The sequence below is a fragment of the Cydia pomonella genome, chromosome 10 (genome assembly GCF_033807575.1).
Source record: "Cydia pomonella isolate Wapato2018A chromosome 10, ilCydPomo1, whole genome shotgun sequence".
Taxonomy (NCBI): domain Eukaryota; kingdom Metazoa; phylum Arthropoda; class Insecta; order Lepidoptera; family Tortricidae; genus Cydia; species Cydia pomonella.
This window is the reverse complement of record NC_084712.1, coordinates 16498075-16515170: the sequence shown is the minus strand read 5'-3', so window position 1 is coordinate 16515170 and position 17096 is coordinate 16498075. Positions and strand designations below refer to the sequence as shown.

The following is a 17096-nucleotide window of genomic DNA, read 5'->3' as shown; positions in this document are numbered from 1 at the left end:
GGGCACAGTGGCACTAAGGACCTCTATGAACGGACACTGTTAAGACGAAAGAGGAGGATCCGCGCGAAATCACCTTTTCATACGGGTTATTCCCACTAGTTACCACCAAGTTGTTACCAGTGGTAACTACTGGGATTTTTTTCCCACCTTTTACCACTGGTAACTACTGGGAAAAAAGAATCCCAGTAGTTACCACCAAACCGAGTTGGTGATAACTAATGGGTTTTTTTTTTCCCAGTAGTTACCACTGGTAAAAGGTGGGTTTTTTTTTCCAGTAATTACCACTAAAATTTGGTTCGCGTTCAATACTAATAAAAACAGTATAAATATAGAGTGCTTTAATGAATAATTAGTTATAAGTTAATTAGTTATTCGTTTAATTATAAGTCGATTAGTGTTTCAGTAAACTGCTTTAAAAGTGATAAAAAATCGGTCTTTGACTGATTTGTTTGGTCGTTCGCATAATTTTGACGTTATTTATTAAAAGGGTACTTTATTGTCGATGGCGCTTACGCCATTATCAACGATGCTCCTATATAAATACAACGCTGCGCTACGCCCTCATGGCATGGCGTAAGCCCTCGACAAAAGATCCAGTTTTCATAGGTAATGTCATAATTAATTAAATGTACAATTAACAAGATAAATGCTCTCATGATCTCGAGGTTGATAGCAAAAAGAAAAAAAACATATTGGATATGCCCCGTTACATTTGTTTTTTTTTTTCGAATTTTTAATTAATATAAGAGTTAGGAGCTATTAAAAAATTGTATGAATCTGTTTTTGGCTCCTAATTTTTGCAATAATCAAAAAAATTTAAAAGTCAAACGTAGGGGCATAGCTTTGGTTAATATACATCAAATTATGTAGGAATATTTTCCATAATGTAAATATCCAAAATGGAAAAGGGGCACTACGTTTGTATGGAGAAACGGGGGCGTCCACTTTCCTCATATGAAAGTCTATCTGAAACTTGAAATATTTATTTATATATCAATGTCCCTGTAGGAAACTCCATAAAATGTTGCCTCGTTAAGAGATAAAATATCTACAATTTCAAAAGTTGATTGAGCCAAATACAACTTTATGGTCTGTATCGTATCTCCAGAGGAATCACATGACTTGCGCTTTGGTGACCTTTTTAGGGTTCCGTAGCCAAATGGCAAAAAACGGAACCCTTATAGATTCGTCATGTCCGTCTGTCTGTCCGATTCTGTCACAGCCACTTTTTTCCGAAACTATAAAAGCTATACTGTTCAAACTTGGTAAGTAGATGTATTCTATGAACCGCATTATGATGTTCACACAAAAATAGAAAAAAAACAATAAATTTTGGGGGTTCCCCATACTTAGAACTGAAACTCAAAAAATCTTTTTTCATCAAACTCATACGTGTGGGGTATCTATGGATAGGTCTTTAAAAATGATATTGAGGTTTCTAATATCATTTTTTTCTAAACTGAAAAGTTTGCGCGAGAGACACTTCCAAAGTGGTAAAAAGTGTGTCCCCCCCCCGTAATTTCTAAAATAACAGAATGAAAAATCTAAAAAATATATATGATATACATTGCTATGCAAACTTCCACCGAAAATTGGTTCGAACGAGATCTAGTAAGTAGTTTTTTTTTTAATACGTCATAAAAATTAAAAAAAAAAATTTTTTTCATCAAACCCATACGTGTGGGGTATCTATGGATAGGTCTTCAAAAATGATATTTAGGTTTCTAATATCATTTTTTTCTAAACTGAATAGTTTGCGCGAGAGACACTTCCAAAGTGAAAAAATGTGTGTCCCCCCCCTGTAACTTCTAAAATAACAGAATGAAAAATCAAAAAAAAATATATGATATACATTGCCATGCAAACTTCCACCGAAAATTGGTTCGAACGAGATCTAGTAAGTAGTTTTTTTTTAATAGGTCATAAAAATTTAAAAAAAAATTTTTTTTCATCAAACCCATACGTGTGGGGTATCTATGGATAGGTCTTCAAAAATGATATTTAGGTTTCTAATATCATTTTTATCTAAACTGAATAGTTTGCGCGAGAGACACTTCCAAAGTGAAAAAATGTGTGTCCCCCCCCTGTAACTTCTAAAATAACAGAATGAAAAACCTAAAAAAAATATATGATATACATTACCATGCAAACTTCCACCGAAAATTGGTTTGAACGAGATCTAGTGAATAGTTTTTTTTTAATACGTCAATAAATTAAAAAAAAATTTTTTTCATCAAACCTATACGTGTGGGGTATCTATGGATAGGTCTTCAAAAATGATATTTAGGTTCCTAACATCATTTTTTTCTAAACTGAATAGTTTGCGCGAGAGACAGTTCCAAAGTGGTAAAATGTGTGTCCAAAGTGGTAAAATGTTGAACAAGATCTAGCAAGTAGATTTTTTTTTAATACGTCTTAAATGGTACGGAACCCTTCATGCGCGAGTCCGACTCGCACTTGGCCGCTTTTTTAAAGTTTAACACATCTTAAGGAGCAACTTTGTCAAATTGTAACGTACAGGGGTGATATTCGAACTTTAGAAATTGATGTTGCCTATTGAGTCCATTACACGTACAAAATTGAATTTACATTTTGCAAGCGATTGTTTTTAGTCATAATAAAATGAAAACTACTGACTGATTTTGACGTTCCTTTAGATTAAATTACACTTGTTTTTAATTCAAAAGATTCATATGTTTTCACTCGGTTCCGACTATACATTAGTACCTACTTACTACTCGTAACATTAGTTCTTCATAAAATTGCGATATTCAGGTGGAAAAAAACTAAGACTTGTAGGTACGACCGGTTTGGCCTAGTGGGTAGTGACCCTGCCTACGAAGCTGATGGTCCCGGGTTCAAATCCTGGTAAGGGCATTTATTCGTGTGATGAGCATTGATATTTGTTCCTGAGTCATGGGTGTTTTCTATGTATTTAAGTATTTATACATATTTATATATTATATATATCGTTGTCTAAGTACCCTCAATACAAGCCTTATTGAGCTTACTGTGGGACTTAGTCAATTTGTGTAATAATGTCCTATTAAAAAAAAAAAAAAAAAAAAAAAAAAAAAAAAAAAAAAAAAAAAAAAAAAAAAAAAAAAAAAATACCTTTTCCTTTTTAATAATACCCTTAATACTGATATTGCCCGCATTTGTTATTTATTACATGAAGCACATCTTACTCGTATTCGCACATCGAGTTATCTTCGACCTCGAGTGATCTCAAGATGATATCAAATTGTAAATGTCTAATACCGCTTTAGATATTTTAGAGAAACTTATTCCAACAGTAGTCGTACATGACATGACATAAAGACGGACATAGTAGTTTTATTGCTTACACTCGACATGACCTCTCACAACTGTGTAAAGTAATCTTGTAGAGCACTTTTAGACTGAGAAATAAAAGCAAATACCTTAAGATAATATTTTATACTTCTTCTTCCTCGTTCCTTCATGACAGAAGCACCTGTGTAGATCCCTGGAATAAGTGGCAGGTTTCCTTTACCATTTACCCAGCGGGTCTGTGGATGTCCACTACCCGTCCTCCGTCCACCACACAAACAAAAATCTAATTATCTGGCGCACGTCTGGCCACGTGTCCAAAGTAATTAAGGATCCGCTGGATGCAAATGGTTAGATTAGGATATTATGCTTATTGTTTCTTGATAATTTAAAGAGAATTAAATTGTAACTTCCCTTAATGGCGATTATCACACTGGTTGCGATTCGCAAGTCGCTCCGATGTGCAAACGGAATGTCGCTATAACATGCGCATAGCGTGGTCTCGCTCAAACATCGGAGGATCGTGCGAATGTTATAACCACCATAGTGCGGGGGATTTTGAGACAACTTCAGGCAGGGGAACCATAAAAGTAAGTTATTGGCAAAAAATAATATCAGGCGCAGTTTTACTACAATTTTATGAGCAATAGCTGTACGTACATACGTACACCTCAGAATGTAAATATAATGGCACTTATGTTGGGTATATTCGAGGACTTCAATGCATAACTTGAATAATTCACTTCAATAAATGAATAATTCAATTAAACTAGAATTCAGCGCTGAATTCCATGACATTTAGTTCATTTTGTAATAATTTTTTGTTTGTTGCTAAGCAAATTGCAGCCGAAATTTATGAGTTTTGTTAGTTAGGCATAAAGGTGGGATCTAATGAAAAAAGGTCCCTAATGGTTTTGTGGTTATTTAATGGGAAATTTAATGAATTTGTACATAATAACCCGTGCACCGTCTGGGCTATCGAAATCGCTGCCAACTTATTTTGGTTTGACTGTATATGGTAATACCATAATGGTAGTATATATTTAGGATGGATGTAGGTTTCTTAGGTTTTTAAAAGTTTTATGTTAATTATATTTTATTAGATTTACATACAATATAATAGTAGTCGCTTCAGTTATTTAGATTAGGTACTATTTTTTTCCAACCGATAATTGCTGATACTTGCCTTCAATAAAAATTAACTAACTTTTATTAGATTTAATTTTAAAATAAATATTTATACTCTTTTTTTAATACTACGCCGGTGGCAAACAAGCATACGGCCCGCCTGGTGGTAAGCAGTCTCCGTAGCCTATGTACGCCTGCAACTCCAGAGGAGTTACATGCTCACTAGTTAAATGAAATAAAGGTGTATTTTGAGGTGAATATAACATACTTACCTGTGCTGAAATAACTTAGGGGCTTCATTCTCAAGGTGATCAAAGATATACCTAAATTAAATAAAACTGATATCTTTACTTCCTGAAGAAGAAGAAGAAGAAGAAACATCATCACGCAAAAAAGAAATGATACAAGTTACAAAGTATATAAAAATAACATAAACAAGTAGCATGTGTGACAAAAGGAACGTACTCGACATAAGCTGCGTCAGCCATTTTATAACAAAATGACCGCTCATGACTCGTGGTTCTTCAGTTTTTAGATCGCTCATTACTTATCAATATTTATGAACTAGCAAAAGATAAAAAAAATGTCTTTATATCTCGGACTATCTGCCTGATATGACAATGATATGTGATCATTTTCAAATGTGTGGTTGAGTTAATTGTAGTCATTTCACAACAACCGAGTGATAGATGGCACTCATTAAACTATTTTATATGGAAAATTAATAAAATATTAATACCCGAATTTACGAACATTAACTTTTGGCAATTTAGTTTCCTTAACTGAGCTAACTAAGCCAAACGCCGAAGCTAACGGAAAAATAACAAGTATTTGGCAAATATTTCATTTTTGGCACATAAGCTTTTATGACTGACTGTACTTTTCTTTCCACAGGCGATTAATACTCATCGAGACAATTCTATGAACCCCAAACACAATTAGGCTTCGTTGTTTTATCACAGAGTTCCTATGTCCACCTCCTGTCTCCATCATCAGATCAACTCAATGGTGCCATAATATTGCATTGCACCCGACTTACATATGTATGCAAATTTTCAGCTTCATCGGAAACCGGGAAGCGGGTCGTACATAGTTAGGTGACGTTAGGTACATACATTGTACATTGCAAGTTAAATAAAAGCTTGTAAAAATAAAACACCTGTATACCTACAAAATTCGGCAACGCGCTTGTTAACTACCTCTGACCTACTGCAGAATTGTAAATCAAAATTTCAGATTCTTTTAGAAAGAGCAGGAAGGCCTTGAAGCTTGTGTTTCAGAGAATGCCGGGGAGAGAATTATCTGATGAAAAACATGCGTAGGTATAGGTACTAGGTATAGTGTTTAGTTTTGTCCGATCGGTCGATTCATACGGCCTACATGTTTTTGTATTGAAACCTAATACTGGGACGGAACACGCCCTAACGCAACGAAAGCTTGTTTTAATTTAAGCGGGTATTAGACCTTCATGGTCGCCGTGAAACCATGACAGTTTTGCGCTGGCCGTTCTGAGTTTTCCGTTTCACGAAATACCAGTACCATATTGTGTGGGATTCAGTTTTGGAAACTCAAAATCCCATACAAAATGAGACTCAATGCAAACGCGTACGTCACGTTTCGCTATCGAATAAATTTACACTAGGGGTTCATAACATCGTTAACAATATTTGAAACTTAAAAAAATACTTTGTCTCGAATTGCCAAAAATATTCAATGTTTGACATTTTTACACTTAAACTCGATTTCTGAAAGTATTATACCGGGTGGGGCCTGTAACACGAACGAATAATTAAAACATAAATTGTACTCCTCAAACGATGACACTTCTATTCAATAACTTAAAAAAAAAATGAAATTTTTAGACTTTCATACAAATTAAATATTGTAGTCTTTTTTATGGAGGATAGGCAGGCGTTTGACCCCGATCTCACCTGATGGTAAGTGATGATGTTGTAAGTGATTGTACTCATGCGGAAACAGACTCGGGCAGGGCATTCCACTCCTTGGCAGTTCGCAAAGAATATTGAAGCGATGCCGAAGTTTAGTGCGGATTGACTGGTAGTCCGATGGTAAAATGGGGACGGAGGAATAAGGTTGTGCAGTTCCTCGGCACACTCTCCGAAATCCTCCTGTCCTGTAAAAGATCGTTAGGCTGGCAACCTTGCGACGATGCTCCAGACTTTGAAGTCGAGCATTCGTCAGATCGTCGTCATTAATTATTCTCCTGGCCCTCCTCTCGACTGAGTCGAGCGCCTCAAGCTGGTATTTTGCTGAACCATCCCACAGTCCCCATCTCCAGTCAATTTCAATGGACGCTATCATCATTGTAATTGACGTTGCTTGTCACGGTTTAAACATACCAAAATTTGTAATACATTGAGGAGTACAGCCTACGACGGTTTAATTTTTTGCTCCTGTTACAGTATAATATTTTTATTTTAAAGTAAATATGTTGATAACGACAACGGTGGCGGTGGCCTGATATTACGTGGAAAGGAAAACTACTGTTAGGATGCTAACTAGGGTGGTAGAACCCGTTAACCGGCCCCCTTTCGCAAGTGCCCGGCGACCGTGTATCTAGATCTAATAACCGCTTTAATCCACTTTAATCCATCAAAAGGGGCTTACAAACCTATATTGGCAACGTAACGACGGGACAGAATGTCCGCAAACTGTTTTTGTAAACAAAAACATGTTTACACTGAAAATCCCGCAGAGAGATCTTAGTCTGTCCCCCAACGTACTTGAAAGTATAGATAGTACATTTCACAAAGGTAAAAAATCCTAGTTCATATTATCATACAATTAAAGTCGTGTTTCGTTTAATTCCGCTTTCGTAAGATGAAATTCATAATCTCAGCACTGACCGTTTGTTCAATCGACCACTAACAATGTGCCTACACTACCTTTTTCATCGGCCCAATTTGACTTTTGTCCGATTTTAACGTGAACTGTGTTGTCTATATAATAAAGTTTCTTTCCCGGAATAAAGTTACATCTAGACGAGTTATTGGAATTAAGTGGATTCTTTTCTCAGTGAGTAATTCAATTATCGCATTGTTTCCAAACTTGCACTGTATTTTCAGCACAATAAAGTTTATTTTGCTAGAATGCACGTGACGGTTTGTGGAGGTATGTATGAGAATATTTACGCTACAGTGCAGCCTTCGGACACCTGATGAATGAGGCAAGAATCAAGGTTAAGGGTACAGTAAAACTAGACCACAGTAGGTACATTAAATCATACCAGCACAAAAGACGTATGGTTGACGAAATATAATTTGCACTGATCTGTCGAAGAATTTGTATGTCGAATAGGTGCAAATTATATTTTACACTTTAATACGTAAACATATTAACGTAACATAACATTCAACATTTTTCGTATTTTCCAGCTCGATAACCTTGATACGATTCAAGCGGGTTGATGCGATTATAGGAGTTCCGTCGTAATCATGAAATCTTCATAGGGTACGGACGGACCTCCACCGCTGAGTCCGTCCGTACCCTATGAAGATTTCATGATTTCACGTTCAGTGGGGCGTGCAGCGTGGCGATAACATTTCAAGGTAATTTTAGCAGCTTGCGCTGAGGGCGCTTTCGCACGTTTGTGTCTATAGTTTACTCGGCCTACACGCCCCGCTCGAGCGTCCAGCTAAGTCTTAATTCCTAAAAGGCTTCTAGATATGTAATTACTGGGTAGAGGAGTAACGAATTCAGTCGATCAACCAAATGCCGCAATGTATTGCAAACTGCGTTTGGAAAGGCTATGCACACTGAACTAATGTATTGACCACTCTTGCGCTCGGTTCCAATTTCTATTAACGTCACCATAGTCTAGATCATAGATCACGGGTCTTTTCCCTAACCAAAAGTATCGTCCCATCCGGAAGAAAGCATGAAACCTAGCATACTACAAGCATAGCATAAAAATATAAGTGAAAATAGAAACAACATCTCTTATCATCGAAATTACACTGTCTCAATTATCTAAACTACGATTCCTAGCAACATACTACACAGACAACTATTGTAAATAAATTTATGAAGAATAGGTACGAACATATTCTTTATTTACAATAACTCCAAACGGTTGTCTTAACTTCAAATGATAACTGAAAATAGAACACAAAAGTGGGAGGAGGATTGGTAATTCGAAATTGTTTTCGTTGAAATTAATGTAACCAATCGGCTCGATTCGAAGAATGATTAGTTTAAGATCTTGGAAAGATATTTCTTCTTCTTTTTTTAATTTATGGCTTCAGTCCAGTGGGACTATTTCGCCAGTATCAAGGTCTTAGGAGCTTTAAATACGACCAAAATGTACGGTTAGTACAAGACAGTGTACGGTGAATTTAACAGGTCTTGTAAAGCGATAGCTGGACTTTACAAGGAGCACGTGGACTACCGGCCGTTGACTCAAAAATAGTGGTTAAACGGGTTTCAAGATTGATTCTCCATTCACTGCACACTACCACATTAGTTTACTATATAATAAGCTATCGATATTACACTTTAAACAATATTAATGAACAAAAACAAAGCAATTAATCACGAGGCGTGACTATCAATATGATGGCGCTCTAACCGGAAGTCTGGAAAGATCGATAACTAGCCGACATGTCAAAATTGACGTTTATTTCAAATCCGCTGTAACCCAAATTAGATCTATCTACGATATTTCTAACGTCTAAGTGACATTGGTTGCCCGAATCGAGCTGCTACTGTCAATTATACGACATACCGACCGACATATAAATGACATCTAAATGAGAACTTATCTTAACCAGAACTTATCGTTATCGTATCTCATTCTTCGAATCGGGCCGAATGGCACCTGCAGCGATAACCATCAGCAAATTTTTCAGCTTTCAATAATGAGATGAGCTATAAACCATGTCTAGACATAGAGACCGATTCTAACTCAGATTCAAGTCAAAGTCACATTTTAACATAATTCGCTGCTCGCTTCTAGTAGGTAGGTAGCTATATTGGTGGGAGTGAGATACCTTGCGAGTAATATGGTTAATCTTTAATTTGCCGCTCCTGCGACCAAGTCCGAAACGACAAGTAACTTATCAAAAGTACAAAGTAGGCGGTTCTCAGTAAGTCGGAATCTTTTGTTTTTATCTATTTTCCCAATATCTTTCAGACAGCTGGACCGTACTAGATAAATATTTTTGTTTAAAAGTATGTTTCACAGTTAGTTTCATTGTAATTAAGTCAGGTCAGGGAAATCGATTGAACTCTTCAAATATTTACAGTACATATGGTGCTACTTTACCGCACTAGTGCGAAAATTAGCATATTACGTTACTGTATCGAACATTTAAAGGGCCATATGTACTGTAAAACGTTGTACGATATATGTGCGAATAGGTAATTCGCAACTCGTGTCGATTTAAAACACTCCCTTCGGTCGTGTTTTAATTTCTCGCCACTCGTTTCGAATTTCCTATTTTTCGCACTTGTATCGTATTGTACTATTTTATCGATTTGATCTCCATCCGTCGAATAGAAATACGAAAATATTAGTTTTTTTTTCATTTTTTTAATTGGCTGTTTGTCGATTTCGTTCGCGCCTTTGCCATGCGCGCGCATTGGAATCGTGCGTAAAAAAAATAACGCGCCAGCCATTTTCTGTATTTGTCATAAATTTTTAATAGTTTTCCATGTTTTTAGTTTATTTAATGACGAAAATGTCATTTTCAAGCATTGAAAACTGTAAGCCACCATTTTGAAAATTGTACTTTTACTGCTTTGACAAAAAAGAATCTAATTTATGAGTTTTATTTTTTCCTCGCAAGTGTGTTGAAAAACGTCGTATGAAACGCGTGTGCATTGGTCATTACACACATCGGCTTTCTTATTGCGCGCTTGCTTGCAGCTCGCGCGCACAATATCACCTCGTGTGTAATGACCAACTTGGCACACTTGTATCATAATGTACTATTAACACACTTAATACCTTGTGATTTGGACATTTCTTAGTAACTAGTAACTCGTAAAATGAAGAACCATAAAATGATAGCATTTTAAATTGAAGCGGCATTATCAAATAAATCATCCAACTATAGCATTTATTGAAAAACTGTCAATTTAATCCCCGGTATTAGGAGTCGTGAATTGAATAGTAGTTGCTTGGCAAAAAAGAGTAGGAAGCTATCAGTTCTACTGTATGCTTAGGTAAGTTTAGTAAAAATAAATAATGTTATTTTTCTTAGTACCCTTAGAATTCCATTACTCTTTTTTTATTTGAAAACTTTATTCTTGTTTTATCAAGACTGAGATATGATTATTAAGATCCATACGTAACATAACTATTGTAAATTCTCAACTACCATACCTAAGCACTTTAAAATACCATATTCATTGGCAGCAAGTCCACCTAACCAAATAATAGTCTATAACCTTTAATCAGTTTCGATTATACATCATCAGATCCTGGCCTGATAAAAATGGAACCAACTGTGGCCATCCCTTTCAAACAAATAGGTTCAGAAGTCTTCGAGCAATCTAGCTACATACCATAAATCAAGTATCCCGACTCCTGACGAACAGAGAACCTTTGAATTTTATATTTACTGTAGTTTCAGCATACTGTGGCGTCATCGGTCATTGGTTGCGTGGGCCCAGCAACAAATTTATACTCATGAAATAAATCACGGCGAAAAGTTGTTTAAAGCCGGCGTCACTTTACATTGCCGCTGAGAAATTACGTATTTCCAAAGTATCCGTTTTTAACTTTGTTGTGCTTGTTTCGATTTTGTAATTTAATAAACAAGATCAACATTATTTAAGTAATAATCCTTAGCGCTTTATCCAGTCCATCCAACATACAAATCAATAGCCTATGACCTCAGTCCCATCGCTGCCGTAAGTAGTGCTGCACTGCAATAGTCTTTGCATCTGGCGAGTACCATCTCCGGATGTATCATATTGTACGCTCGGGGATGGTATGCGCCACGTGCCAGGTGTATCGCTTTTTCAAGGTTTTTTTAGATTTATTATTCAGAGACTGGTGGGAGACTTCCGAGGATAGGGACACGTGGAAGAATAAGAGGGAGGCCTTTGCCCAGCAGTGGGACAGTATGGGCTCATAATAATAATATAATAATAATTATTCTTAGAGCTCAAGGGCACGTACGGTATGCCTCCCAGAGGTCCTGCTCCATGGTCCCGAGATATGGAAAGATATACATACAAATAATTAAGTATACGAGTATTGACGAGTAATACTAAGACTCGTAATATAATTAGATACAACTCGCTCGACAGAAAACGGTTCCTCTAACGTTAAAAAATATATATTTTCGCACAGTTTCATCCGAGCAAATTAGGTATTAATTGGATAAAGTCAGATGATAGGTACTACATTTGCAAAAGAGACATGCAAAACGTTGAATGTCAATTGATGATTCGCCCTAATTGAATTATGTGATAATATGTTTGGGAACTAAAATGCGATAAAAAAAATTGCCATTACTTACTCGGAATTAGTTCCTGTAAGAGCTTCTAGTAAGGTGAAAAATGCGACTTCAACAGAGGCACTACTTGACAGGCCAGCCCCCATCGGCAGGTCCGAGACGATCACGGCGTCGAAACCTTTTACGGTACCTGAGAATAATAGGTAAATTTTAATTGGTTGCATATCAAGGCACCGTCGGCAATTTCGACATCTTATTGAGTGATTTTTTAACACAAAGCTTCAGAGTCTTCTGACCAGGGCTCGGAAAACGTTTTATTTTCCAAACCGTTTTCGTTCATTCACCCGGGAGCGAAAATAATTTTGTTTCTGTTTGCGGTTACCGGTTGGAGGGTGGTCAGATTGGCCTATTGACCAATAAGGACAAGCGATATGTCACTGGATAGCTTATTCAAAGTTCCAAAATTTTTACAATGGCAGGTAATCCCAAATCTTTGTGGGAAATAAGTTATCGCTACATAATAGTATTTTATGCAACAGTTGTATAAGAAGGGTCAAAAAAGGCGAGTGGCGTGAGTTACAATGTGAGCCGGAGCCGAAGGCGTAGGCGAACATTGTAAAGGAATACGCCACGAGCATTTTTTGACCTACTTATACAACGTTGCATACAATATTTTTCCTACGAGTCAAAAAAAAAAATCTTAATTTAGGTAAACAAAGCAAAAGTATATAGCCAAGACGCGCGAGCAATCGAGCATACCTTGTTACGCGCCCGGCCCGCCCCGGGCTGCGGCCGGCCGGTCAGCGACACCTCGTAACTCATGAGGCCCTGGTACTTGCTACTTGCTAAATTAAATTTTTGGACAGTTTTTTCTCAATTTTCGCCACCGCCTACGGAGACTAATAAGCAACGCTAAGCGGTCTTCGTAGTCTATGGGTGTTGCTATATTACGGGTGTCACATGCGTGTTTCTGACTTATGAAGTAATTATTTTTACTATGCAACCAAATGAATATTTTGTAAGTTGGCAGCAATGACGGTAGGTATGTTCGTGGTAGCCACCCGGCTCCCAGATATAAATATTTAATACAGAATTACTTACACTACACAGTGTCTCTCTAATAATCGTCGCCCCTTATAATATGCGCGCTTTCTCAAACAGTTACATAAAGTTTTATATAAAACATATACAAATTTTGTTAATTTAACTGTATTTATTATCATTCTTATTATACATATAATCTTTGTCACAGCAAGTTATTTAACGTTACCTACCTATATATACATATAACTGGCTATACTGTGGTACCAGTGTGGTGCCATTAGTAACATTACGCACGTAGATGTACCTATGCCTACGGAATATCAGCCTATTTGTATGTTCGGCGTTTTTCGTGATTGATCACGCAACAACTCCCGCTCACGGTAGTTGGAGTAAAAATTGAAACCCTTTGGCCCGTTCTTCGGCCAAACCTAAACCTACATTCCTAAAGTGGGTGAAATCGGAAGTTAGTAAGTATGAGGCAAAGTATACCTATCGCCTTCTGTGCGGAAGAAATCACGGGCACTTACGGGTTACTTACACAATGATACTTACGGCTATTCCCACTAGTTACCACCAAGCTGTTACCAGTGGTAACTACTGGGATTTATTTTTCCCAGTGGTAAAAGATGGGATTTTTTTTCCAGTAGTTACCACCAAAATGTTGTTAGAATTCAATAATAATAAAACAATAGAAACAGTATATTATAAATATAGAGTGCGTTCATATATAATTATAAGTTGATAAGAGTTTCAGTAGACTGCCTTAAAAGTGTTCCAAAATATTAAAGTGTAAAAAATAAATAGTTAAAAAGAAATTTACATTTTCAATGGAATTTATCTTATTAATTGTAAATTGAATTAATCGTGACGTACTCTATGACACATGGATCTTTTGTCGAGGGCGCTTACGCCCTACATTATAGGAGCATCGTTAATAAAGGCGTAAGCGCCATCGACAATAAGGTTCCTTTCAATAAATAAAGTCACAATTATACAAACGACCAAACATATCAGTCAAATACCGACTACTTTTGATCACTTTTAAGGCAGTTTGCTAAATCAGTAATCGGCTTATAATTTAACTATAATACTAATTTACTCATAATTAATTCGACGTTTAATTAATTATTGATTGAAGCACTATATATTTATAGGTACAGTTTTTATTACTACTGGGATTTTTTCGTTCCCAGTAATTACCACTGGTAAAAGGTGGGATTTTTTCCCAGTCGTTACCACTGGTAAAAACTTGATGGTAACTGGTGGGAATAACCCAAACTTACCTATAATCACTCTTTAATTTTTCATTGTTGCTGAAGGGTGGCAAAAAAGGTGTTCTCTGACGAGGTACTTAGGTAAGTACCTCGAACAGCACAGGTGTGCAGTGTGTTTTAATTACCTACCATAGACACTAAACATACGGAACGCGCATGTGCACCGCGACCGCGAAGCGTTTTGTGGCGCCGCAAAGCGACATCAAGTTTGCGCTAATTTAACATACTTATTTGTCTGGTTAAACGAATGGTTTCATTTAGCCCAATGCAACTAGGTATTCCCTAGTTTAGTTTATCAATATGCAATCGTAGGATTTTAAAAGTTATATATATAAAAAAAATGAGTTTTCATACCGTTATTTTATTTCTAGTAGTAAAATGTTCAGGTGTACACCAATATTTTCCGCTCCTTTTTTACTTTTCAAGTTTGAAAAAAAAATTGGGCACTTTGCATTTTTAATCTATGAACAAAATGCGACTACCTATTTTTGAGACAAAAGAGGTGTAGTATTGAAGGTAGAGGTAAGGAATGGAATCTCCATGTACCAAAAAGTGTCATCAAAAAACCTTAAATAGGTGGCGCTACAATACCTAGAATACTTGGAAAAAAAAAACAAATCATAGACAGCGCACTTCACTCCGTCAATAACGCCCAGGTTCTTAGCTACTCTAGCGCTACGCTGGAGAGATTTGGAACTACTATTTATAGCTGACAGATGGACACTTATGCAACAGTTCTATAATAAGAGATTTCATAGCTTTTAATTCCACACTCCGTAAGGTGTAGCATGAACTAATTTAAATCGCCGTGGGCGAATTTTCATCTGCGAGGGCCTTTTCATTCAATGTGTACTCCCAAAATGATAAAAAGGGTTGGTTCCCGCGAGGCCCACTTAAGTGCGAGGCCGTGGGCGAGGGCCCACTTCGTCCATGCCTAGCTATACCACTGTCCACAATTAATTCCTAGCAGGAACCAGGTTTTAGCTGATCAGAGCTGACATCGATAACGTCGCCCCCTGTCACACCGACACGACGCAACACGACTCCGTGTCATTATTGACGCCAAGCATGACTTACGCGTCAGCCATGAAACGGAAACGCACGCTCCGAGCGTACACGCTCGACGCTGACCTTTATACATTAGTCAAAACAACTGTATGGCGGTATCAACTTCAGCACCGAGCGTGCATGCACGCTCAGGGCGTACGCACCGTTGCCCTCGGGCTAGGATTAGCAGCACCTACAAACTAAATTCAAAAGTAACACTTACCAGGGAAGTTAGCTACGACTCCCTTAACATAATTAGCCCAAGCTGGTTCCCCGGGCTTCAGTTGACCAGAGCTGGGCGTAGGGAACGTCGCCTCCTTACGCCCCGAGTTGAGTACCGAAACGACGTGACATGACGACGTATCGTTGTTGGCGCCAACCACAACTGTTAGGAACGGCAACGCCTGGAGAAAGAAGCCATGCATCTGTAAGTCTGACGAACTAAATTTCAAATCTGTGTGCTTGGAAAGAATTACAGTGCCAACGATAATAGTACATTACGATACAAGTGCGAAAAATAGGAAATTCGAAACGAGTGGCGATAAATTAAAACACGACCGAAGGGAGTGTTTTAAATCGACACGAGTTGCGAATTACCTATTCGCACATGTATCGTACAACGTTTTACAGTACATATGGCCCTTTAAATGTTCGACACAGTAACGTAATATGCTACTTCTCGCACTAGTGCTATAAAGTAGCCCCATATGTACTGTAAAAGTACTTTTAAGATATATTTATTATTAGCCTAATGTAAGACTATGTTTTTCTTAATAAATAATTCATTATTGTTAATATTTACATCAGTTCTTTAAATATCTCAGTAACTATACAGAGTAGGTATTGGGGTAATGAAGTGCACGGGCCGAAGCAAAGTGCATTTAATATTCAAGTAAGGTTATAATTATGTTCGGTTTATTAATATGGCTCTATGGAAGAAATTTTATGAGTATTGATTGCTTTTCAGGACATTGACAGATGTGTACTTGTAGTAGTCAATGGCTGAAAAAGAGATCAGGTGGTATTTAAACGCAAGTTTTTGGAGAATTATATTTGCTACCTGGACATGCCTGTGTTTATAATCGGTTTGGACTATTGCTCTGCATGCTCCGGTTATATGCTCGATGGTTTCGGCTAAATTGCTGCACTTAATGCATAAGTCTTCGGGTCTATATTTTTAACCGACTTCAAGATCTCAAAAGGAGGAGGTTCTCAATTCAGTTGTATGTTTTTTTACGTATATTTGTTACTTTATAACTCCGTCATTGTCAAGTAGTGCCAAAGATACTGGCAGCATTTCCTCGCTGAATTGCAACGCTTATTCGTTTTTTTTTTTATTGAATTTCTATGAATACATATTGGTCCCGTTTTTGTCAAAACTCAGTTTTGATGATGGGATTCATGAGGACTCCAGGGAACATTTCAAATGTGAAAGGCAAACATACCTATAGTTAATTTTGATTTTTCATCAACAAATCAAGCATTTACATTTAAAAAAGTAACAGTTGATGAAGCGGAACTGCTGATGCTGATCAGAATCGATCTCTTCAACGCCGCATAGTTCCCGCTTGGCGATTTGTCATCTTCGTTATGTTTGTTAGACAAATTAGGTTTTCATGACACATTTTTGGCAAGTTCGAGTTCTGACGATGGGGTCCGTGAGGAATCGAGGGAACTCCTCAAATGTTAAAGGCATATATATAGTGAAGTAACATTTGACGAAGTGGAACTGCTGCTGATGATGAACAGAACGGAACTCTTCAACGACGCATAGTTCACGTTTGGTAATTTGTTCTCTTCGTATGTTTGTCAAGCAAAATCGCATTTTGCTCACTGAGTGAGATAAAATAACAATAATGTCATTACTTATTGTTGTGAGTGTCCA

At 37.0% G+C, this 17096-nt stretch overlaps 1 protein-coding gene across 1 annotated transcript in view; it reads right to left on the bottom strand.

Annotated features, from left to right (window-relative positions):
• LOC133522300 (galactokinase-like) overlaps nucleotides 1-17096 on the bottom strand; it is a 95892-nt gene that overhangs the window by 66733 nt on the left and 12063 nt on the right. Inside the window, exons 3-4 of the mRNA XM_061857588.1 lie at nucleotides 15435-15615; nucleotides 11910-12036 (exon numbers count right to left, since the gene is read on the bottom strand). Coding sequence (XP_061713572.1) covers nucleotides 11910-12036; nucleotides 15435-15615 — 308 coding nt within the window. The remainder of the gene's footprint in view (nucleotides 1-11909; nucleotides 12037-15434; nucleotides 15616-17096) is intronic.